At 35.8% G+C, this 27,473-nt stretch overlaps 1 protein-coding gene across 4 annotated transcripts in view; it reads right to left on the bottom strand.

Moving 5' to 3' along the window:
* LOC113075098 (NACHT, LRR and PYD domains-containing protein 12-like) overlaps nt 1–27,473 on the bottom strand; it is a 131,382-nt gene that overhangs the window by 92,224 nt on the left and 11,685 nt on the right. For 2 of the 4 annotated variants that reach the window (XM_026247822.1, XM_026247823.1), the window contains exons 7-13: nt 25,054–25,167; nt 21,735–23,531; nt 20,725–20,898; nt 17,633–17,806; nt 12,629–12,802; nt 7,623–7,796; nt 2,442–2,615 (exon numbers count right to left, since the gene is read on the bottom strand). In XM_026247822.1, coding sequence (XP_026103607.1) covers nt 2,442–2,615; nt 7,623–7,796; nt 12,629–12,802; nt 17,633–17,806; nt 20,725–20,898; nt 21,735–23,531; nt 25,054–25,167 — 2,781 coding nt within the window. The remainder of the gene's footprint in view (nt 1–2,441; nt 2,616–7,622; nt 7,797–12,628; nt 12,803–17,632; nt 17,807–20,724; nt 20,899–21,734; nt 23,532–25,053; nt 25,168–27,473) is intronic. The other 2 variants (XM_026247824.1, XM_026247825.1) reach the window with 1 other exon arrangement.

Here is a 27,473-nt window from a genome sequence, read left to right as displayed (position 1 = left end):
CTGACATCTGAGAATCTGTTTCTGTTTGGCGTTTGACAATTAAAACTATTACTGCCATCAGTGTCTGTTGAACCTAAAACTTTTTTTTTTCACTAAACAAACTATTTGCCTATTTTTGCTGGGTACTGTAAATAATACCCATTTTCTGTTGTATGTTCAATTATTAATGCATTAGATCTCTGTTAAATTTATTCAAACAGTTTTACAATTGTTAAAGCGCCCTGTTTGTGGCCAGCGAGCCTGTATCACTGACTCAATGAGCCTAATTTACACAGAGAGTAATAAAAGTGATTTAAAAACTGATGGTGCCTCATGGACCCTGATTACGAGATCAGACAATATCACTGAGACACACATTACATGTGAAATTAATAACGCTCATGTGTGGACACAAATTAAAATGAGTTTGAACGTTAATCATAACCATTGGCTTTTCATAAACCCATTTCCTGAAGACAGTAATGATGTGAGGATGACAGATGTGTCATAAATTAACTTCAGTGAGAAAACATGTGCATGACATTTTGACAGAGACATTAAAAACATCATCATCCAGGATTCACCCAGAAATAAATCTCAGCTCAACTTCACGTGGAGGAAGAGTTTAATAAGTGATTTGTACAAAAAAAATCATTTACATTCATAAACAATATAATCATAAAGAGTGTTTTAAGTATATCAGAGCTTAACCCTCAGGTTGTGTTTAAGGCACTGGAGGTATTATTATTAATGACTACACTCTCATTCCACAAATATTGTTGCAATAATATTGGTTCCTAAAAATACAATATTTGGTTAGTAATTAGTTTTTTAAACTTAGACCATGAAACATACTAAACATGTTTATCACAAGACTTTTGAATACTGTGAGTGTTTGTGACAAGATTTAGTTCAAACAATGCATTGAATCAAATACAGAATGAAACAAAATATAGTCTAAACTTATTGGTATATGTACATCTCATTATAAAGCATTTACAATTTAGATTTTATCATAACATACAGATTAAAATATACTTGTTTGGGGATATTTAGATGTACTGAAAAGTTGTCTATATTATCAAGCACAACATATTTCAGTCTGAATATCACTAATCATCTGCTGTTCAGTGATAATGTCTAAATGGGAATGAAAGGTCTGAAATAGCACAACGAGTAAAACATGTACATGATTATCTAGATTTGTAACATGGTAACTAATGTAATTATGACTAAATGATTTCCTCATGAGAAATGATATCCTCTGCTGGATCATGTCCCTCATTAATAATCACAGTCACAGTCTTGTTGTGAGGTAAAGCGGAGATCTTCCTCACGGTTCAGGATCTGCTGGAGAGCTCATGTGTGAAGCAATGGAAAGTGTTAGGTTTATATTTGTTTGTTCATTTTAGTGTTGCGCTCCAGATAAAAAAAAGTTTTCAGAAAGAGCATCCTGTCTTTCTGCAACTTTGAGTTTTTATTTTGAGCAGATAAAAATAAAAGCAGACCCTTTACACATTTTAAGATTTGTCTTGTTTACAGTGTCTCTGTAAACTCCTGTAACTCACACACATCAGCGCTTGATCACTGACTTCAGTTCTGATGAATCTGTTGGATTCAATGTGTCTGTCCTGATCCATATTCTCCATCATTTACCACCTGTCAGTAAAGAATAAAACACACAGTAAGAGATGCATTATGGGGCATTACTGCTGCTGACACACATCTGCACTGAGATTGAGATTAAATGACATTATTACCGTATGTGATATATAATTACTTACTTCAGTGTCTTCAGTTTGTAAAGTGGATCGTCTTTTAAAGCAGAGAGCAGCTTCACACTTGACTGTTCTACTTCATTGTGAGACAGATCCAGTTCTCTCAGCTGTGAGGAGTTTGATCTCAGAGCTGAACTCAGAGCAGAACAACCTTCAGCTGTGACGCCACAATAACTCAACCTGCAGAACAACACACTCTTCACTCTCAGTTCAGCAGAAAGAAACAGATCACACACGTGTATTACACATTCAGTCTATAGTTTTGTTCAAGCAGTATTGCCAACTAATCTGTGCTTTTGAAAAAAAAAAACTTTTTCAAGTGTAGTTTGAAAAGTTGCTAAATCTAGCAACAAAAACACTCAGTTGCTAACATTAACACAAATGAATATTATTAGAAACACTGAATCTCTGTGAGCCCATATAATGGAATATAAAGTGAATATTATTTTTAAAGCTGTGAAGCACTAATTTAAAGTTAAAAATATTAATCATTTTCTTACAACTATGGTTTTGCTTTAGAAAACACTGATTTATCAACTGGGGTCTTTTTGGATTATAGCTGTGTTTGTTTTGCATTTTCTTTGAAGCAGGTTAATATCCATTTGCATTATATGAACTCAAATCTAATATATCCCTAAAATACATAATTGTTTCACTGGAGCTTGATACTGAATATGTTCTTACCTCAGTTTCTCCAGTTTACAGTGAGGATCCTTCAGTGCATCAGAGATCAGCTTCACTCCTGTATCTCCTACTTTATTCCATGACAGATCCAGTTCTCTCAGCGGTGAGGAGTTTGATCTCAGAGCTGAACTCAGAGCAGAACAACCTTCATCTGTGACACCACAACCAATCAACCTGCAGAACAACACACTCTTCACTCTCAGATCAGCAGAAACAGACACAGACTATGATATTAAATGATAAATCTGTGTGTGTTACATCTCAGGAGGTATTATTATTATTTTGTCTGTTTCTGTAAACATATCCTAAGAGTTGTGATTGTGTGCTTATGTTTGTATGTTGTGTGTCTACTGTCTCTCTCACTTCACCTGCTTTCAGACCAAATCACCGCAGCTGCATCTTAACCGTTAAAAGAGCTCTTAAAGACCAAATTGTCAGGAGTATGGACGAGGAGATTTAAGAGGCTTGTGAGTTTCTTTAGCAGTGGAGAAATGGACGAAACAAGAAGAGGGAGAAGAAATGTGCTGCACACAATGCATGACAGTGAGTGAATAAGACGCTACACATTAGATCATGCAGAGATCATGTTTGTGACCGATCTAATTAGAGACACGATAACATCTGACACCGCGCAGAAATAATCACTACATTAGTTACATTAACATATTTGACAACTGGAAAATTTAAATATATGCAGCAGTGATGATTTGAGTCTGTCACAAACTTCTTTAAGCAAAGAGATCACAAACAATTACAGCACTTTCTGAACCTTATTGTGTCGACATTAATGTCCTATAAAATATGTTGAGTATGACAGCATGGTAAATAAAAATAAAGAATATATATACACATATTAGGGGTGGGCGATATGAGCTAAAAATCATATCACAATATTTTACACTGTCCAGGCGATATCGATATTTATTGCGATATAAGGGGGAAAATTACAGTAAAATATTTTAATCTTATTTAACTAGAAAAAGTGAGGGACATTGACCTGAAAAGTACTTTTTTATTTTTCTCAAAAAGTGCAAACATGCCACATGAGGCCTTTATGAATTAAATATTGTGTGTTTGAGTTGGCCAGTGGTTCCCAAACCTTTTCTACCGGGCCCCTCTTTTGTAGGAAAAAATATTTTCAAGACCCCCAACCCCTCTTTTTTTTGGGGGGGGGGGATTTCTATGCCCACCAAGGCTACATTACTTATTAAAATACAGTAAACACTGTAATATTGTGAAGTATTGTCAGTTTAAATGATCTGTTTGATTGTTTTAACACATAGGTTGCTGTATTCCTGTGATGAAAGCTGTATTTTCAGCATCATTACTACAGTCTTCAGTGTCACACAATCTTCAGAAATCATTTAATATGAGGATTTGCTGCCCAGTAATAATTTCTGATTATTATCAATGTCGTAAATGGATGTGCTGCTTGATATTTTTGAGCAAACTTTTTTTTTCACGATTCTCTTATGAATATTTGAAATGGTTCTTTGTCAGAGTAATTTAACTCAATATAACTCTGATTCTTCAGTCGCTCCATCTAGTGTCTGTTACTGACACAAACACAGCTGCTACAACTGATAACAGAGCGCTCACACGAGTCATGAGGAGGTCATTAAAATATGACAAATTAATATTTCGCGTTCAGTTATTTACTTATCAGGAAAGTGGCCGCATGATAAGCGGGACAGTTGTACAATGTAGTCTTTATCACCCTGCAGAGGTTTCTTTTCCAAAATAATCTGCTAACTGTACACTGTCCCTCAGTCTGTGAACCACTGGAGCAGGTGATTTGTGCTCTATTAGTTTGGTCTGTTACGATGCTCTGTGTTTGATTACTAATGCCTCTGTAGCACAAAAACATTCAGCCTCGACTCTTTATCGTCATTTGTGGTAACATTTGCAAAGCGTACCATGTTGAACAGAACTATATAAATGCACATTTTAAATTCATGAATATATAATGGTATCCACGTAATAGCTAAATCCATATCATACATATATCAGGGCTATTCAATGAGTTTCAGTTGAGGGCTGGATTATAGAATTGAAAATTTGAAGGGGGCCAAGGGGGTTGGGGGCCATCCCATTCTCTTTATGGGGGAGGGGACTATAAAATAATTAATTAAATTTAAATGCATATTCAGCAACAGCAACATCAATGAAAGGTTAACATTTGTGTTGTCTGTAAATAAAAAAAACTAATTAATCACACATTTTCTGTAGTTCATCATGACTAACTGATTATTAATATATTGTCATAGTTTCACACTGAACCTTGTAGAAACAACATAAAGATGGTATATTTTAAATATATGTTTAATGACATCTCTTCACCAAGTCTCTTTATTACTTGACACATTTTTATATATTATATATTATATATTCATTTTTATTCAAGCTACAAAGGTTAATCAGTGACTAGAACAGTTGAGTGATTTCTCTTTTTCATTTCCGTGATTTCAGACTTCAGCAAGTTTCACTTTAAAATCGGACGTGCATGATGTATATCTGTCACATATCCAGTTTTCTCCTAACTCTGTACGATTATTTTGGACTTTATAACTAATTTAAGGCCGTGTTTACAAAATCACTCACCAAAACCATGCATTTCGTCATAAATGGGTATGTTTTTGTCATTTGAATGTTTTTATTACCTTAGAATGAGTAATTTCTATCTACATTCACCGCGCTAGGCCTAAATTTTGGAAATTGATATTTTGTGCTGCATGTTTCTACAGGAGCCTAAACAGACAAACTGCTCTACAGAGTGTGTTTCATCACTGTGCTGTTCTTGTCAATAAAACACAGACACAATGATGAACAAGTAATAATAATAATATTTGCAGTAACATCGGTTTACTGAATGATAGAGTAAATATAATTCCTTAGTTAATCTTTGTAAAGAAAGCTCATTCTCTGTGGTCTCAGAGGATGACATCTTTGTCCTGTTTCAGCCACCGTATCTTCTCTATGTGCAGTTCAACCTAACCGCTAATGATGGTAAAATTTACACACTATTTTTAACTTTTATTGTGTCACCCTAAGTGCATTATGGACAGTACCACGACACATGCGTGTGACGCAGAGCACACTGTGCTTTGTTCAGGAGCAGAAGAAAACACACGTGTGACGTGGTTCTGTCCATAACGTGACTAGATAACACAGAGAAGAAGAACTGCTGAATCAAGTCATTATTTTTGTTTCATTTTTGCACAAAAAAATATTGTTGTAGATTTGTAAATTATGGTTGAACCCATGACTACTTTAACGATGTCTTCACCACATCTATTCATAGCTTTCAGTCACGTGACCGGCTCGAAGACACAGAGGACAAAACATCCACAGAAATGCAGCACAAACCTGTCAATTTCCATCTGTTTCACAGCTGCAAATATTCAGATCACCTCTCAAAAGAATAAAACAAAAGTATGTGAACAAAATGCAAGTTTTGCCTATTTGCAATCCAGTGTTGTTTTTGGCAGCCCTTTTAGTTTTAGTCACTCATAAACTTGATAGTTTTAGTCAAGTTTTAGTCGACGAAAACACAAAAAGGTTTTAGTCAAGTTTTAGTCAATTTTAGTAAAAAACAAAAAAGTAGTCTTTAACAAATTAATTCAGGTTAAAAAGTATTGGAAATGGACTTAGGTTTGACAGGTTGTAACGAGTGTTGCAATTCATAAAACAACAGTTAACCTTAAAAGCTTTGCATAATAAACTAGACTTTCTCATTGATGGAGATGCAGTGCTGCCAAGCTGTACTTCATGGTCGCATTGGGCAGAAACCTTTTATCCACATATTTCAAGTTATTTTTCCATGCTTCTCCAAAACAGGCAGAAACGATATGCATTGTGAACATCAGACTTATAATCATTTTCGTTCCGTCTCGTCTCGTCAACAAAAACGTCTCGTCATGTTTTAGTCACATTAGAGCCAATTTTAGCTAGTCATCGTCGTGTTATCGTCAGAAAAAAAAGGTACGTCAACGAAATCATTTCGTTATCATCATCGTTGACGAAAACAACATTGTTGCAATCCATATTAAGCACCTGCGCCAATATTTCAATCATTAAACAGTGCGACAAAACATAATAAAACACTTAAAGTGTCTCTAATATATTTAAAACAGTAATATTCTCTATATTAATGATGCATAGTTCATATACGCAAGCAGACGAGGCCAGAATATGAACACAATCCTCTTAATGGTTCAATGTTTTCCTTCTAAAAGTTTTCTATGGGAAACCATTTAATGTGACATTTAATGTTGCACATTGTGTTTATATTCTAGCTTCATCTGCTTGTCTGTACAAAATATACATAAGGTGTTTACTGAATTTCAACTTTTAATATACATGTTTTAAGTCAAGTCAAGTCGCCTTTAATTTATATAGCGCTTTAAACTAAATACATTGCATCAAAGCAACTGAACAACATTCATTAGGACATTAATTGTTTTATTTATTAATAAGTTAGTGTTTTCTGAGTCATTGTCTGCTGCAGTGATGAAGTTAATGATGTTGACTCGTCATCTCTGCAGTACAGTGACGCATCTTTAGAGAGAAATACACCTTTCATACGATCACCTCACCAGAGAGTATCTGTTCAGTTTGAATTGGTTTGTTTAGACATTTCTAGCTCTTTACAGATATATGTGTCATGTCTGTGAGGCAATTTTTTATTTTAGTGAAGCGCTCCAGTTCACGGTGACAGAGACGGCAGAAAGCACATCCTGTTTGTTTTCTTGATTTTACAAAAGCACAATGTTTAGTTAATATTGAGAGTGCACACAGATAAAAGTAGAATGATGTATTACACTGATCTGTGTGAGTAAAAATGACGACAGATTGTGTTGTTTCCACAGTTATCAGGAGAAATATCAGAGATCTACTTCTGTGTGCTAACAGCTTCTGCACAAACACTCAATAGTGCACTTTTATCCAGATTAACACTAGAGCGAGGGGCTGTGAAAAGCTGCTACAACTTACACGTTTTCATTTACAAATTATCATTTGAGTTTTTTCTAATCTTCTACTGTATTCATTTGAAGACCGAAATTCATACAGATGTGGGATGACATGAGAGTGAGAAATGACAGAATTTTAATGTTTGGGTAAATATATATTGTTATAATACATAATTGTTTCACTGGAGCTTGATACTGAATATGATCTTACCTCAGTGTCTCCAGTTTACAGTGAGGATCCTTCAGTGCATCAGAGATCAGCTTCACTCCTGTATCTCCTACTTTATTGTGAGACAGATCCAGTTCTCTCAGCTGTGAGGAGTTTGATCTCAGAGCTGAACTCAGAGCAGAACAACCTTCATCTGTGACGCCACACTCCCACAACCTGCAGAACAACACACTCTTCACTCTCAGATCAGCAGAAACAATCACACAAACACAGACTATGATATTAAATGATAAATCTGTGTGTTACATCTCAGGAGGTATTATTATTATTTTGTCTCATGTCTAAGGGGATGTTAACACAACACCATTTTCAACTAAAAACAGAAAACTTGTGTGCTTTGGTTGTTTATTTTCATGACAATGTATTTAAATCTTCTTTTTAAAAACAACAATTAATTAATGATCAATTACATTTTTTAACAATGACATTTTATTGTCTTATTAACTAGTAAAACTGCTCATTCTGAGAAAGTCTGAAGCAGTGTATTTGGTGGTTAGTTAATATGCACCTAACTGATCAACAATTAAAGGTACAAGATAATGATGGTATTATAAATGAACAATCATTACAGAACAATTGCAGCGAGCAGCTGCTTAACACATTTAACCTTTTTATTGTTTGAGTCCCTTTTCAAAAGTTATTAAAAGTTGGCAAATAAATTTTAAAAACTACAAAATGTGTTGCTAGGTTCAATGTTTGAAAGAAAAGTTTCAAAGTGTAGTCTAAAAAGATGCTAATTTGGCAACATGAACACAAATTAAGAGTCTCTTAATTAGATCTCTGTGAGCTCATATGATGAAATATAAACGGCATATCATTACTAAATTTGTGAAGCTCTTTCTGAAGCTGATGTGAAGCAGAGTCTGCGTCTGTGTTTAAATGTCACAACTGCAGCCGGACACGTGGATGAGGAAGGCTATGAAAACATGACCAAACTAAAGTAAGTCTCTAAATAATATCGATCCTCTTATTCTGACTCAGTCATTATTGGCTCCTGTAGATGGACATCAGATTGATCTGATCAGAGGATGAGTTTGAGGGAGGTAAGACTTGTTAAACTGTACATCCTCAGCCAGACAGGTCTCAGACATCAGAGGAAACGTCTCGGGAAAACCTGTCAAGTCTGTAATATTGCAGTGTTGCTGTGAAAAACGATTATGGGTTCTGTACTTTCAGATATGAAATTAATATTTATTTATAATATTAATATTTCACTATTTCGCCAACAAAATTATTCCAAACACAGCCACAGCACAGTTTTGCATCTCTGAGCAGAACATGATGGTGTTTCGTTCCTGAATGAATCAACCGTTTCAATGATTCAGTTCAATCATAAAGACTCACTTATTAACAGTGATTTGCTGTCACCTACTGGCAGATTTAATTTCACATTTCAACCTTTTTTCATGTTTTAAATCATTTTAAATATCAACATTATATGTTTTATATATCAAATAATTATTTCTGCATTTGTAAGTGCAGGTTAACTGCATTCATGTCCTGCATTAAACAGTGTGTAAATACATCAAAGTCTCACTTCAGATGCAGCTTCCGTGTTGATTTCATTTGTTTGGTAACAGCCCAAATGTTTTATTCTAATTCACTGATTAAATTAAAGAATTTGACTCAAAAGATAATGGTCACTTTTAGAAAAAAATGGCCTGTTTTTATTACCTTAGAATGAGTAATTTCTATCTACATTCACCGCGGTTGGCCTAAATTTTGGAAATTGATATTTTGCGCTGCATGTTCCTACAGGAGCCTAAACAGACAAACTGCTCTACAGAGTGTGTTTCATCACTGTGCTGTTCTTGTCAATAAAACACAGACACAATGATGAACAAGTAATAATAATAATATTTGCAGTAACATCGGTTTACTGAATGATAGAGTAAATATAATTCCTTAGTTAATCTTTGTAAAGAAAGCTCATTCTCTGCTGTCTCAGAGGATGACATCTTTGTCCTGTTTCAGCCACCGTAGCTTCTCTATGTGCAGTTCAACCTAACCGCTAATGATGGTAAAATTTACACACTATTTTACTTTTATTGCGTCACCCTAAGTGCATTATGGTCAGTACCATGACACATGCGTGTGACGCAGAGCACACTGTGCTTTGTTCAGGAGCAGAAGAAAACACACATGTGACGTGGTTCTGTCCATAACGTGACTAGATAACACAGAAGAAGAACTGCTGAATCAAGTCATTATTTTTGTTTCATTTTTGCACAAAAAAAATATTGTTGTAGCTTTGTAAATTATGGTTGAACCCATGACTACTTTAACGATGTCTTCACCACATCTATTCATAGCTTTCAGTCACGTGACCGGCTCGAAGACACAGAGGACAAAACATCCACAGAAATGCAGCACAAACCTGTCAATTTCCATCTGTTTCACAGCTGCAAATATTCAGATCACCTCTCAAAAGAATAAAACAAAAGTATGTGAACAAAATGCAAGTTTTGCCTATTTGCAATCCAGTGTTGTTTTTTGGCAGCCCTTTTAGTTTTAGTCACTTATAAACTTGATAGTTTTAGTCAAGTTTTAGTCGACGAAAACACAAAAAGGTTTTAGTCATGTTTTAGTCAATTTTAGTAAAAAACAAAAAAGTAGTCTTTAACAAATTAATTCAGGTTAAAAAGTATTAGAAATGGACTTAGGTTTGACAGGATGTAACGAGTGTTGCAATTCATAAAACAACAGTTAACCTTAAAAGCTTTGCATAATAAACTAGACTTTCTCATTGATGGAGATGCAGTGCTGCCAAGCTGTACTTCATGGTCGCATTGGGCAGAAACCTTTTATCCACATATTTCAAGTTATATTTTTCCATGAATTTATGCTCTTCTAAAATTTCAGCACATTGCCTATTTTCACCAGTAATCACAGTAATAAAGGAATGGTTTAAAGTTTAAACAGCAAAAAACTTTGAGCTACTACAACATTACACACAAATAAAGTGGTAACAGTGGAATCACTGTTTTACTCCAAAAAAGCCAGGAATAAATACATTCTTACTTTGGCAATTGTGGCTTTATTTGAGAAATTGCTAAAGTGCAATGAACAACGTGCCCAAAATATAAGCTATTGAGGAACACATACTTATGCTCTACAACTTGTGCTTCAACTTGTCTGCCAGTGCAACAACAAGATGCATATTATTTGTAAACACAAACATCATACAACCCTGTCTAATAAATGTGACACAAGCATTCAGGGATGCAAACACATGTATGGTCAAAAAAGAGAGAGTTATCGAAGCCCTCACCCCGCAAATATCACAATTTTATATTTGTATATGAATGTCAAGAGCTAAGAAGTGTATGTATTTATATAGCCTACATTACACACAAATAATATACAATTAAATTATGCTCATTTTAAATGTATTGTGTAGGCTAGGTATAAAAATATAGGCTTTTAATAATCTTTCAGTGCGCAAACCCATGATAATATGAAACGCTTCAAAACAGAGCACACAAAGTGCGTATGCACATCGCGGGTGCAGAATGATGTGCTCAAAGCAACATGGAGTCACAGTGTGCTGCGCTGCTCAAGTGCGCATTTAAAAGTACGTGCATCCCCGCCCCAGGTGCAGCCCTGTCTCGACCTGCAGCCTGCAGCCGGGTGCTTCTCCAAAATAGGCAGAAACGATATGCATTGTGAACATCAGACTTATAATCATTTTCGTTCCGTCTCGTCAACGAAAACGTCTCGTCATGTTTTAGTCACATTAGAGCCAATTTTAGCTAGTCATCGTCGTGTTATCGTCAGAAAAAAAAGGTACGTCAATGAAATCATTTCGTTATCATCATCGTTGACAAAAACAACATTGTTGCAATCCATATAAAGCACCTGCGGCAATATTTCAATCATTAAACAGTGCGACAAAACATAATAAAACACTTAAAGTGTCTCTAATATATTTAAAACAGTAATATTCTCTATATTAATGATGCATAGTTCATATACGCAAGCAGACGAGGCTAGAATATGAACACAATCCTCTTAATGGTTCAATGTTTTCCTTCTAAAAGTTTTCTATGGGAAACCATTTAATGTGACATTTAATGTTGCACATTGTGTTTATATTCTAGCTTCATCTGCTTGTCTGTACAAAATATACATAAGGTGTTTACTGAATTTCAACTTTTAATATACATGTTTTAAGTCAAGTCAAGTCGCCTTTAATTTATATAGCGCTTTAAACTAAATACATTGTGTCAAAGCAACTGAACAACATTCATTAGGACATTAATTGTTTTATTTATTAATAAGTTAGTGTTTTCTGAGTCATTGTCTGCTGCAGTGATGAAGTTAATGATGTTGACTCGTCATCTCTGCAGTACAGTGACGCATCTTTAGAGAGAAATACACCTTTCATACGATCACCTCACCAGAGAGTATCTGTTCAGTTTGAATTGGTTTGTTTAGATATTTCTAGCTCTTTACAGATATATGTGTCATGTCTGTGAGGCAATTTTTTATTTTAGTGAAGCGCTCCAGTTCACGGTGACAGAGACGGCAGAAAGCACATCCTGTTTGTTTTCTTGATTTTACAAAACCACAATGTTTAGTTAATATTGAGAGTGCACACAGATAAAAGTAGAATGATGTATTACACTGATCTGTGTGAGTAAAAATGACGACAGATTTTGTGTTGTTTCCACAGTTATCAGGAGAAATATCAGAGATCTACTTCTGTGTGCTAACAGCTTCTGCACAAACACTCAATAGTGCACTTTTATCCAGATTAACACTAGAGAGAGGGGCTGTGAAAAGCTGCTACAACTTACACGTTTTCATTTACAAATTATCATTTGAGTTTTTTCTAATCTTCTACTGTATTCATTTGAAGACCGAAATTCATACAGATGTGGGATGACATGAGAGTGAGAAATGACAGAATTTTAATGTTTGGGTAAATATATATTGTTATAATACATAATTGTTTCACTGGAGCTTGATACTGAATATGATCTTACCTCAGTGTCTCCAGTTTACAGTGAGGATCCTTCAGTCCATCAGAGATCAGCTTCACTCCTGTAACTCCTACTTTATTGTGAGACAGATCCAGTTCTCTCAGCTGTGAGGAGTTTGATCTCAGAGCTGAACTCAGAGCAGAACAACCTTCAGCTGTGACGCCACAGTCCCACAACCTGCAGAACAACACACTCTTCACTCTCAGATCAGCAGAAACAATCACACAAACACAGACTATGATATTAAATGATAAATCTGTGTGTTACATCTCAGGAGGTATTATTATTATTTTGTCTCATGTCTAAGGGGATGTTAACACAACACCATTTTCAACTAAAAACAGAAAACTTGTGTGCTTTGGTTGTTTATTTTCTTGACAATGTATTTAAATCTTCTTTTTAAAAACAACAATTAATTAATGATCAATTACATATATTTTAACAATGACATTTTATTGTCTTATTAACTAGTAAAACTGCTCATTCTGAGAAAGTCTGAAGCAGTGTATTTGGTGGTTAGTTAATATGCACCTAACTGATCAACAATTAAAGGTACAAGCTAATGATGGTATTATAAATAAACAATCATTACAGAACAATTGCAGCGAGCAGCTGCTTAACACATTTAACCTTTTTATTGTTTGAGTCCCTTTTCAAAAGTTATTAAAAGTTGGCAAATAAATTTTTAAAACTACAAAATGTGTTGCTAGGTTCAATGTTTGAAAGAAAAGTTTCAAAGTGTAGTCTAAAAAGATGCTAATTTGGCAACATGAACACAAATTAAGAGTCTCTTAATTAGATATTTGTGAGCTCATATGATGAAATATAAAGGGCATATCATTACTAAATTTGTGAAGCTCTTTCTGAAGCTGATGTGAAGCAGAGTCTGCGTCTGTGTTTAAATGTCACAACTGCAGCCGGACACGTGGATGAGGCAGGCTATGAAAACATGACCTAACTAAAGTCTCTAAATAATATCGATCCTCTTATTCTGACTCAGTCATTATTGGCTCCTGTAGATGGACATCAGATTGATCTGATCACAGGATGAGTTTGAGGGAGGTAAGACTTGTTAAACTGTACATCCTCAGCCAGACAGGTCTCAGACATCAGAGGAAACGTCTCGGGAAAACCTGTCAAGTCTGTAATATTGCAGTGTTGCTGAGAAAAACGATTATGGGTTCTGTACTTTCAGATATGAAATTAATATTTATTTATAATACTAATATTTCACTTTTTCGCCAACAAAATTATTCCAAACACAGCCACAGCACAGTTTTGCATCTCTGAGCAGAACATGATGGTGTTTCGTTCCTGAATGAATCAACCGTTTCAATGATTCAGTTCAATCATAAAGACTCACTTATTAACAGTGATTTGCTGTCACCTACTGGCGGATTTAATTTCACATTTCAACCTTTTTTCATGTTTTAAATCATTTTAAATATCAACATTATATGTTTTATATATCAAATAATTATTTCTGCATTTGTAAGTGCAGGTTAACTGCATTCATGTCCTGCATTAAACAGTGTGTAAATACATCAAAGTCTCACTTCAGATGCAGCTTCCGTGTTGATTTCATTTGTTTGGTAACAGCCCAAATGTTTTATTCTAATTCACTGATTAAATTAAAGAATTTGACTCAAAAGATAATGGTCACTTTTAGAAAAAAATGGCCTGTTTTTATTACCTTAGAATGAGTAATTTCTATCTACATTCACCGCGGTTGGCCTAAATTTTGGAAATTGATATTTTGTGCTGCATGTTCCTACAGGAGCCTAAACAGACAAACTGCTCTACAGAGTGTGTTTCATCACTGTGCTGTTCTTGTCAATAAAACACAGACACAATGATGAACAAGTAATAATAATAATATTTGCAGTAACATCGGTTTACCGAATGATAGAGTAAATATAATTCCTTAGTTAATCTTTGTAAAGAAACCTCATTCTCTGTGGTCTCAGAGGATGACATCTTTGTCCTGTTTCAGCCACCGTAGCTTCTCTATGTGCAGTTCAACCTAACCGCTAATGATGGTAAAATTTACACACTATTTTTAACTTTTATTGTGTCACCCTAAGTGCATTATGGTCAGTAACACGACACGTGTGTGTGACGCAGAGCACACTGTGCTTTGTTCAGGAGCAGAAGAAAACACACATGTGACGTGGTTCTGTCCATAACGTGACTAAATAACACAGAAGAAGAACTGCTGAATCAAGTCATTATTTTTGTTTCATTTTTGCACAAAAAAAATATTGTTGTAGCTTTGTAAATTATGGTTGAACCCATGACTACTTTAACGATGTCTTCACCACATCTATTCATAGCTTTCAGTCACGTGACCGGCTCGAAGACACAGAGGACAAAACATCCACAGAAATGCAGCACAAACCTGTCAATTTCCATCTGTTTCACAGCTGCAAATATTCAGATCACCTCTCAAAAGAATAAAACAAAAGTATGTGAACAAAATGCAAGTTTTGCCTATTTGCAATCCAGTGTTGTTTTTGGCAGCCCTTTTAGTTTTAGTCACTTATAAACTTGATAGTTTTAGTCAAGTTTTAGTCGACGAAAACACCAAAAGGTTTAAGTCAAGTTTTAGTCAATTTTAGTAAAAAACAAAAAAGTAGTCTTTAACAAATTAATTCAGGTTAAAAAGTATTGGAAATGGACTTAGGTTTGACAGGATGTAACGAGTGTTGCAATTCATAAAACAACAGTTAACCTTAAAAGCTTTGCATAATAAACTAGACTTTCTCATTGATGGAGATGCAGTGCTGCCAAGCTGTACTTCATGGTCGCATTGGGCAGAAACCTTTTATCCACATATTTCAAGTTATATTTTTTCCATGAATTTATGCTCTTCTAAAATTTCAGCACATTGCCTATTTTCACGAGTAATCACAGTAATAAAGGAATGGTTTAAAGTTTAAACAGCAGAAAACTTTGAGCTACTACAACATTACACACAAATAAAGTGGTAACAGTGGAATCACTGTTTTACTCCAAAAAAGCCAGGAATAAATACATTCTTACTTTGGCAATTGTGGCTTTATTTGAGAAATTGCTAAAGTGCAATGAACAACGTGCCCAAAATATAAGCTATTGAGGAACACATACTTATGCTCTACAACTTGTGCTTCAACTTGTCTGCCAGTGCAACAACAAGATGCATATTATTTGTAAACACAAACATCATGCAACCCTGTCTAATAAATATGACACAAGCATTCAGGGATGCAAACACATGTATGGTCAAAAAAGAGAGAGTTATCGAAGCCCTCACCCCGCAAATATCACAATTTTATATTTGTATATGAATGTCAAGAGCTAAGAAGTGTATGTATTTATATAGCCTACATTACACACAAATAATATACAATTAAATTATGCTCATTTTAAATGTATTGTGTAGGCTAGGTATAAAAATATAGGCTTTTAATAATCTTTCAGTGCGCAAACCCATGATAATATGAAACGCTTCAAAACAGAGCACACAAAGTGCGTATGCACATCGCGGGTGCAGAATTATGTGCTCAAAGCAACATGGAGTCACAGTGTGCTGCGCTGCTCAAGTGCGCATTTAAAAGTACGTGCATCCCCGCCCCAGGTGCAGCCCTGTCTCGACCTGCAGCCTGCAGCCGGGTGCTTCTCCAAAATAGGCAGAAACGATATGCATTGTGAACATCAGACTTATAATCATTTTCGTTCCGTCTCGTCAACGAAAACGTCTCGTCATGTTTTAGTCACATTAGAGCCAATTTTAGCTAGTCATTGTCGTGTTATCGTCAGAAAAAAAAGGTACGTCAACGAAATCATTTCGTTATCATCATCGTTGACGAAAACAACATTGTTGTAATCCATATAAAGCACCTGCGGCAATATTTCAATCATTAAACAGTGCGACAAAACATTATAAAACACTTAAAGTGTCTCTAATATATTTAAAACAGTAATATTCTCTATATTAATGATGCATAGTTCATATACGCAAGCAGACGAGGCCAGAATATGAACACAATCCTCTTAATGGTTCAATGTTTTCCTTCTAAAAGTTTTCTATGGGAAACCATTTAATGTGACATTTAATGTTGCACATTGTGTTTATATTCTAGCTTCATCTGCTTGTCTGTACAAAATATACATAAGGTGTTTACTGAATTTCAACTTTTAATATACATGTTTTAAGTCAAGTCAAGTCGCCTTTAATTTATATAGCGCTTTAAACTAAATACATTGTGTCAAAGCAACTGAACAACATTCATTAGGACATTAATTGTTTTATTTATTAATAAGTTAGTGTTTTCTGAGTCATTGTCTGCTGCAGTGATGAAGTTAATGATGTTGACTCGTCATCTCTGCAGTACAGTGACGCATCTTTAGAGAGAAATACACCTTTCATACGATCACCTCACCAGAGAGTATCTGTTCAGTTTGAATTGGTTTGTTTAGACATTTCTAGCTCTTTACAGATATATGTGTCATGTCTGTGAGGCAATTTTTTATTTTAGTGAAGCGCTCCAGTTCACGGTGACAGAGACGGCAGAAAGCACATCCTGTTTGTTTTCTTGATTTTACAAAAGCACAATGTTTAGTTAATATTGAGAGTGCACACAGATAAAAGTAGAATGATGTATTACACTGATCTGTGTGAGTAAAAATGACGACAGATTGTGTTGTTTCCACAGTTATCAGGAGAAATATCAGAGATCTACTTCTGTGTGCTAACAGCTTCTGCACAAACACTCAATAGTGCACTTTTATCCAGATTAACACTAGAGAGAGGGGCTGTGAAAAGCTGCTACAACTTACACGTTTTCATTTACAAATTATCATTTGAGTTTTTTCTAATCTTCTACTGTATTCATTTGAAGACCGAAATTCATACAGATGTGGGATGACATGAGAGTGAGAAATGACAGAATTTTAATGTTTGGGTAAATATATATTGTTATAATACATAATTGTTTCACTGGAGCTTGATACTGAATATGATCTTACCTCAGTGTCTCCAGTTTACAGTGAGGATCCTTCAGTGCATCAGAGATCAGCTTCACTCCTGTAACTCCTACTTTATTGTGAGTCAGATCCAGTTCTCTCAGATGTGAGGAGTTTGATCTCAGAGCTGAACTCAGAGCAGAACAACCTTCAGCTGTGACGCCACAGTCCCACAACCTGCAGAACAACACACTCTTCACTCTCAGATCAGCAGAAACAATCACACAAACACAGACTATGATATTAAATGATAAATCTGTGTGTTACATCTCAGGAGGTATTATTATTATTTTGTCTCATGTCTAAGGGGATGTTAACACAACACCATTTTCAACTAAAAACAGAAAACTTGTGTGCTTTGGTTGTTTATTTTCTTGACAATGTATTTAAATCTTCTTTTTAAAAACAACAATTAATTAATGATCAATTACATATTTTAACAAATGACATTTTATTGTCTTATTAATAGGGGTGTAACGGTTCACAAAATTCACGGTTCGGTTCGATACGATACACTGATGTCACGGTTCGGTTCGGTTCGATACGTTTTAGATACAGCAAAATGCAAAAACATCTCAACTTTTCAGAATGCCGCAAGCGCACCGCGGGTCATGTGACAAGAACCAACCAATCAGCTTCATCCTTTCCCGTAACAACGTTGAGAGCTCAGCCAAGATGAAGGAACAGCTGATCATAGTTGTATATGGATTGCAATTTTGAAATAAATTTAGTAGCAGAGCTACTGCAAGCGATTTTTAGAGCTGCAAATCCATTTATCCTTCGCTGAAATTTCCGTGTCTCATGGAGAGAGCACGTCATTGTTGCTTAGCAAAGACAGACGCCTCATGAGCGCTTCTGCCCGAGCGCTTTGGAAAGGAGGAGAAAGACGCGCTTAGCGTTTTTCATGCGTTTTTAGGCACGATATGTGAACCAGACCTGTTGGTTATTGGAGGATCTTCTCATTTCTAGTCTGTTCAACGCATTGGCTATTTTGCAACGAGCCTGCAGCGTGTACTGAGTGAGCGAGCGCCTGCTGAGTAGCCTAACATAAACATATAAGATGGTGTTTTTTTCTTCTTCGGGAGTGTCAGGGGCGTTGCCTGTTACGTTGTTTGGGTTATTGGGCTACCTTGTTGAACGCATATCATTATATTTCTCTCTCTCTCTCTCTTTTTTTTTTTTTCAAATATAATTAATTACTCCAACGAACCGTTCGGTATACGTAATGCGTACCGCGTACCGAACCGAAAGCGTCGTACCGAACGGTTCAATACGAATACGCGTATCGTTACACCCCTACTTATTAACTAGTAAAACTGCTCATTCTGAGAAAGTCTGAAGCAGTGTATTTGGTGGTTAGTTAATATGCACCTAACTGATCAACAATTAAAGGTACAAGCTAATGATGGTATTATAAATAAACAATCATTACAGAACAATTGCAGCGAGCAGCTGCTTAACACATTTAACCTTTTTATTGTTTGAGTCCCTTTTCAAAAGTTATTAAAAGTTGGCAAATAAATTTTAAAAACTACAAAATGTGTTGCTAGGTTCAGTGTTTGAAAGAAAAGTTTCCAAGTGTAGTCTAAAAAGATGCTAATTTGGCAACATGAACACAAATTAAGAGTCTCTTAATTAGATCTCTGTGAGCTCATATGATGAAATATAAACGGCATATCATTACTAAATTTGTGAAGCTCTTTCTGAAGCTGATGTGAAGCAGAGTCTGCGTCTGTGTTTAAATGTCACAACTGCAGCCGGACACGCTGATGAGGAAGGCTATGAAAACATGACCAAACTAAAGTCTCTAAATAATATTGATCCTCTTATTCTGACTCGATCATTATTGGCTCCTGTAGATGGACATCAGATTGATCTGATCAGAGGATGAGTTTGAGGGAGGTAAGACTTGTTAAACTGTACATCCTCAGCCAGACAGGTCTCAGACATCAGAGGAAACGTCTCGGGAAAACCTGTCAAGTCTGTAATATTGCAGTGTTGCTGTGAAAAACGATTATGGGTTCTGTACTTTCAGATATGAAATTAATATTTATTTATAATATTAATATTTAACTATTTCGCCAACAAAATTATTCCAAACACAGCCACAGCACAGTTTTGCATCTCTGAGCAGAACATGATGGTGTTTCGTTCCTGAATGAATCAACCGTTTAAATGATTCAGTTCAATCATAAAGACTCACTTATTAACAGTGATTTGCTGTCACCTACTGGCAGATTTAATTTCACATTTCAACCTTTTTTCATGTTTTAAATCATTTTAAATATCAACATTATATGTTTTATATATCAAATAATTATTTCTGCATTTGTAAGTGCAGGTTAACTGCATTCATGTCCTGCATTAAACAGTGTGTAAATACATCAAAGTCTCACTTCAGATGCAGCTTCTGTGTTGATTTCATTTGCTTGGTAACAGCCCAAATGTTTTATTCTAATTCACTGATTAAATTAAAGAATTTGACTCAAAAGATAATGGTCACTTTTAGAAAAAAATGGCCTTATAAAAAGTAAAAAAAAACAAAAAAAAAACAGTTTAAAGTTATTGGAAAGGATTACCTTTTATCAGTGTGAATAAAAAATAAAAACCTGCACACGGGTCTGTTTTCACAGTGTATGCCTTAAACAATGTTAATGTTCATGTTATGTATATAAAAGATATCAATAATTTTCCTTCCTATTGTTTGAATGTAGGAATATTGGTTTAAGCAACACAAGTTTGTACAGTGCATTGTGTTGCACACTTCTTACACACAGCAGGCTTTCAAGAAAATAAATAAATAAATAAAATAAGTAATGGGGTCCTGTGTCCCAGTAGAGCTTGAGGTCTAACAACACCCCTGAACACAACTATATTGTTTTGCTTCAGAAGACACTGATTTATCAACTGGGGTCTTTGTGGATTATAGTTGTGTTGGTTTCTAGATGGTTTTTGAAGCCTAAACTCTGATCTTACCATCCATTTACATTAATTTTGGGTGAAGTGTCCCTTGTGTCCCTTGTCCCTAATTTAAATTATATGATGAAAGAACCTAATATATAATAGTTTTAGTTTAAATTAATGCATGTTCTTACCTCAGTGTCTCCAGTTTACAGTGAGGATCCTTCAGTGCATCAGAGATCAGCTTCACTCCTGTAACTCCTATTTCATTGAGAGACAGATCCAGTTCTCTCAGCTGTGAGGAGTTTGATCTCAGAGCTGAACTCAGAGCAGCACAACCTTCATCTGTGACGCCACACTGAATCAACCTGCAGAATAACACACTCTTTGACACAGAATAACACACTATTTGAACTTATTTGCATGTTTTTTGTGTGTGTGTTTTTATCCTCATTCCAAATGATCAGAGAAGAGGAAGCCAACAATAAAAAAGTAGAAAGTTCTAAATTATTACTATATTAAATAGTAGTAAAACGCATGTGAAGAGTAGCGTAGAGTCATCTGTAATATTCAGGAAATAATAGATATTAAATGGATGTTTAAACTTTTTCGAAACATTTTTTTTAGCTATTTGTCTCTTTATTCCAAATAATTAGGAAATAATAATAAAAAAAAACTATCAAACAAACAAACTGGAAAACAAGAAAAAGTAGTAAATTATTATTACACTATGCCATGCCAAAATGCATGCATCAATTTTTTTTGGTCAGTTGTCCAGCTATCAGTCCAATCAGGTGTCTAGGTGACACGTTTATAGTCATTGAGAGTATGGTACCTCTCATTGCACAGCACACAGACCTGCTCTACACTGACGGCACCTGTACTGTCTGCTGGCGGCTCTTAGAGCCTGTGTGATCAGAAACAGATCTACTCTGGAGACTACGACCACGTTCACCCCTGCCACCCTCATCCTCGCTGGGCTAAGGGACAAAACTATCACTTGTTTCTTCTTGTTTGGAATACAATTGAGATATTACACCATATTACGAACTACAGTCTATTTTATTAAGTATGACGTCTTGTTGCAATTTTGTGGCTTTGGCGCTTAGAGGGTTGAAATTGATACTACCACTGACAATAGAGAAAAGAAAAACAGCGTTTCAACACACACACACATCTGAAGATTACACTCAGTGCTACTTACTTTGCTGATCTGGAGGCTTCAACGACAGGCAAGAGCTTCAGAAGAAGTTTATCAGGAGTCATGTGGTTTTGGTCTTGGTCTCTGCTTATGTATTTACTCAAATCAAATTGATCCAACTGCTCTGAGGTCAACAAAACAAAGATAACAGCTGACCACTGTGTCGAGGACAGTTTGGCTCCTGACAGACCTCCAGATCTGAGATACTTCTGGACTTGACTGACGAGAGACTGGTCACCGAGTTCATTTAAACAGTGGAACAGATTGATGGATTTCTCTGGTGAGGGATTCTTCTTTATTCTTGTTTTAATGTACTCAACTGTTTTCTTCTTAATGAACGGGATGTTTACAATTTGTGTCAGAAGAGCTTTCAGAAGTGTCTGATTGGACTCCAGCGAGAGACCCAGAAGAAATCGGAGGAAAAGGTCCAGATGTCCGTTCTTACTCTGTAAAGCCTTGTCCACGGCTCTCTGATGCAGGTCAGATATTGTGTGACATATGAACTCATGTGAATGTTCTGAGCTGAGGCTTTCATTGAGCACATCTCTCTTGTCCAGCAGGAACGAAAGCAGCACATATAGAGCTGCGAGATGCTCCTGAATGCTCAGATGAACAAAGCAGAAGACTTTCCCCTGATACAAGCCCAACTCCTCTCTGAAGATCTGAGTGCACAATCCTGAGTACATTGATGCTTCAGTCTCATCAATGCCACACTCTCTCAGGTCTTCCTCATAGAAGATCAGGTTACCTTTCACAAGCTGCTGGAAAGACAGTTTCCCCAGTTTGAGGATCATGTCTTCATCCTTCACGTTCTTCTCATAGTCCTTCTCGTGTTTGATGTTGGTCTGAATGATCAGGAAGTGTGTGTACATCTGAGTGAGAGTCTTGGGAATCTCTCCTCTCCTTGATTTCTTCATCATCTTCTCCAGAACAGTGGCTGAGATCCAGCAGAAGACAGGGATGTGGCACATGATGAAGAGGCTCCTTGATGACTTCAGGTGTGAGATGATCCTCTCGGCCAGACCCTGATCTCTGATCCTCTTCCTGAAGTATTCCTCCTTCTGTGGATCACTGAAGCCTCGTACCTCGGTCACTCGATGGACACACTCAGAGGGGACGAGATCAGCTGCTGCTGGTCTGGAGGTGATCCAGATGAGAGCAGAGGGAAGCAGATTCCCCTCAATCAGGTTCATCAGCAGCACGTCCACTGATGTCTCTTTGGTCACATCCTGTAGAGTCTCACTGCTGTTGTTTAAGGGAAGACGGCATTCATCCAGACCATCAAAGATGAATAGCACTTTATATTCACCACTGAATGGTTTCATTTCTTTGGTTTCAGGAAAGAAAATATGCATTAAATCCAAAAGACTGAGTGTTTTGTCCATCATCAGATTGATTTCTCTGAAAGGAAGTGGAAATATGAGCTGGACGTCCTGATTCTCTTTCCCTTCAGCCCAGTCCAGGATGAACTTCTGCACAGAGACTGTTTTTCCAATGCCAGCGACTCCCTTCGTCAGCACAGTTCTGATGGGTTTGTCTTGTCCAGGTAAAGGTCTGAAGATGTCTCTGCATTTGATGGCTGTGTCCTCTCTTGCTGCTCTCCTGGATTGTGTCTCAATCTGTCTCACCTCATGCTCATTATTGATCTCTCCGCTCTCACTCTCTGTGATGTACAGCTCTGTGTAGATCTCATTCAGCAGTGTTGGGTTTCCCTGCCTCACTGTTCCCTCACACAGACACTCAAACTTCCTCTGCAGATTTGATCTGAATAACTTGAGGGGCTCGTGTTCATGGTCATGCCTGTAAGATAAAATAAAAATCATAAATTATTAGAATTTGTATATTTATAGTACATAATAGAGGTCAACCGATACTGGATTTTGTTGATACCGATAGCTAGGTTGGACCACACTGGCTGATATCGATTCATTAATAAATAGTTTTTAAAATGGAAACAGAACAAATACTAAAATAGTGCTTTAGTTACTTTTTTCCATTTAAATTTTTCTCCACTCCTTTTTAAGAGTTACATTTAAGTCAAATTAATTAAAATCATGAAACTTGTAAATTTTCACATTAATTTAATAAAAGTTTAACAAAAATTACATGTTTAGGGCTCTATGAAATGTTTTATTTTTTTATCACCATATTTTTTATTGTTACAAAATTCTGTGTTTTAGCATGTGTAATTATTTGAATGCATAAAACAACGTAATTTTTTTCTTAAAGAAGCCTTGTGATTTTTCAACTCAGAAATTCTGCGTGTATTTAAAAAACATTTGATCAAATCAAGGCATGGAACATTCATTTCATTTATCTTTTAATTACTGAAAATTAAAACATTGTGCTGGTATAATTGTAGGGCCCTATTAACACTTGAACTGCTTCTGTGAATGAACACTTAATGATTATCTAATCAGAATAAAAGAGCAGCGCTGAGTCTAGGAGAACTCACTGGTATCACACACACTCTGGACGTGTCGCGTTCAACTCGAGCAGCGGTCTAAAAGAGTTTAATCACCAAATTTATTTAATCACCAAATTTATTTAATCACCAAACGGACACAAATGTACTTGAAGAATGAACAATGAGGCAAAGATAAATTTTAAGTTCAGTGTTTAAAAAACGGAGCAAACGAAAAGGGCGATCTATATTATAGCTCTAGAAATAAAGCATACAGACTTCATTAGAGCCACAGAAAGACAAATGTTTTGATGAAAATGCTCAATATAAAATTCATAATGTACATTAATAATGATTCGGGGCGAATATAATGTAATTTTATGGAAAACTATGTGAATGACGGTTTGTGGCAGGACAGAATTTTCTGTCAGCTGCATTTAAATCTGTGTCTGAAGTTTCTTGCTCTCTTCAGTGTGCAGCATCACATGTCTGTCAGTGATTTCTGTCAGTGATTTCAGCCACTAGAGGCCGCTCTCACACTGTATAATGAAAACAGACCCTTCTCAGCCGCTCCAGCAAACTAACCCGGAAAACTATCTGCATGGATTTTTGCTGATAACCGATGCTCAACCAAATAGAAATATAGCAAGATTAAGTTTAAGTGCCAGGATCCAACACCATAAAAATTTGAAAGGACAGGATCCTGACCCTATGCTTCAAATACAACAGCCACGAAACACTCACAGAATCAAAACCAACACAAAACTAAAAGAAAGTATAAACGTGTGACAGGATACCAAAAAAACTAAATATACCAGCACCAGGATCCTGACTCTGCAAAAATGTTTGTTAAATGTAATAAAAACATTGAATATAAACATGTACAATAAAAAATATGTATCCTGTTTTAGTGTTTACCTAAACCTAGGACCAGTGTGTCCTCTGAAGTTCAGTGGAGGATCCATTAACCGGTCGCTCTTCATGGACACACAGCTGGGTTCAGATGACTCTGGTCTGTGCTTCTGGACTGAACTGAAACAAAACATGAAGGAAAGTCAGAATCAGCTAATGTGATGATGACATTAAAGATATTAATCAACTTAATATTTATGCTAAATGAAGGATACACCAGAAATCAGGAAACCAGGGAAACTTGTGCCTGAACATTTCATGGAAATATGAATAAGAGTAGATGCAGTACTGTATAACGTATTCCCTTCACAAGTTAACACTCATGGTTACATCTGCATGTGCTTCTGATTTTATATTCCTGGAGTCTTCGGGCATTTGACTACAGACTCAATGACTGTATACAACAGTGTTTACCTAAACCCAAAATCAGTGTGTCCTCTGAAGTTATGTGGATGATCCACTGACCAGTCACTCTTCATAGAAACACAGCTGGGTTCAGATGACTAATATTTATACTAAATGAAGGACATTTCACAACATCCATGATCAAATAATCACTATTATAGTGTAGTGTTTTGAGTTTGACCATTCCAGCTAATTATTTTTTATTTTCATGTTTCACCATACATGTCATTATTAACAAACTTGTAGGACTATACGGAAACTGTGTATTTTGGTTTAAAAATAATGTATAGTATTTTATGTTGTGTGATGTCATTTCCTTAATTGAATTGCCCAATCGCATCCCGCTCTCGTCACAACAGCTTTGGACTTGAGCGAGACAGGTGCGTTGCAAATGTGCTCTGTGACATGGAGTTAAAATTGGGGCCGGTGTTCTGTCGATTTGTCCTACGCTGTCAGATTTTCCTACCTCCCACTAAAACAGTGGGTAGTACAATTCCACAACGAAAAATGCTACTGTAAAGTTATGGTTTATTAACGTCTACACCTACCACAACCCTAATCATACCCTTACAGTACTGCAAATACAGTAATTATGTGTTATATTCACGGTTGTAGCTAGAAGGGATACAGCTACAGGAAACCAACAATAAATATTATTTTCTACCAATTAGATTGCGTTTTTATTAAAAGTCTACACCTACCCCAACCCTAAACCTACCCTTACAGTAATGCAGATACATTAAATATCGTTGTTTAGCATGAGACAAAGGACGCGACATTGATGTGCGCGTGCGCAGTAAACCCGGGTAGGAAAATCTGACAGGGTATGATAAAATGTCAGGATACCCTTGACTCAATTAAAAAAAATAATCTAATTAATTAGAGGCTTTGTAATTAATTAATCGAAATTAATTGCATTTTAATCACATATAAATAAATTTGACCTGAGAACAGTGAGAAGTAATTTTTTTTCACATGGATTTATAGTATACCATTGAATAATGACTGAATACATAAGCTTAAGCAACAAAATATTGTTTATTTTTGTTCAACCAAGTCTAGCAGACCAGTGCAATTTTTGCCATGAAGTGTAGCAATAGCATATTTAGAAACAATTTAGAAATAGTACATTTCAGAAATTCAGAAAGCTTATAAGTGTTGGAACCTTCTGTAAAGTGTTTTTTAAGTAATACACAATACTGTCAATTACATTCAGAACATTGGAAACACTGACTATTAGAAAACATCTCTCTGTTGCTTCAGAGGCCATAACATACTAAGTCCAACTCTCAATAACCTTGGCCAAAACAATAAAGAGTTCAACATAAACTGCTGCACCAACAAAATAATATATAGTTCAACATAAAGTGTAGCTGCTATATGTTTTGCGTTGAGGTGATACTTGAGGCTCGATGTGTGCTACGGTGATATGCGAACGCTAGTTGGTGCTCCAGTATAATCAGTCCACCGAAACTCATCCAGTGAGAAACGTTCCGCGGTGCACAAATAAGTTATTAAAAATGCGGGACATTTTTTTCTGCAATTAGTTAATCTTAATGAACGCGTTATTTTTTGCGTAATTAATTAATCTCAATAAACGCGTTAAAGTCCCGGCCCTAGTTAAAATATATCAGATTGAATTGTGGTGGATAACAGTGGATGACATGTTTAGATGCTGGATTGAGTCAAATAATCTGTTCGTTTGGCGTTATTTTTCAGTATATTGTGAGTTTTGTGTTAATGAGTTGATTCAAGTTACCGCCCGCGCCATTTGTATTGCGGTATTTTTCTGATAATTTTGGTTATTTAATAAAATAAAATAATAAAAGTGGATTATGTTCTTAAAAAGTCATGCAGTTAAACTTGTCTAAAGTATATCGTCATTTTATGTTTTCAGTTGTGTATTTGTAGCTATGTATCATCTTTGAGTCATTAATCAGCTGCAGTTACAGTATTAATGGGAACAGAGGTTCACTTTTCTCTCTCTTCTCGCAACTCTCGCAGAACAAGGAACAGAGAGT

Source organism: Carassius auratus, unplaced genomic scaffold (genome assembly GCF_003368295.1).
Source record: "Carassius auratus strain Wakin unplaced genomic scaffold, ASM336829v1 scaf_tig00016366, whole genome shotgun sequence".
Classification (NCBI taxonomy): Eukaryota; Metazoa; Chordata; class Actinopteri; order Cypriniformes; family Cyprinidae; genus Carassius; species Carassius auratus.
This window is presented reverse-complemented; position numbering and strand designations above follow the sequence as displayed.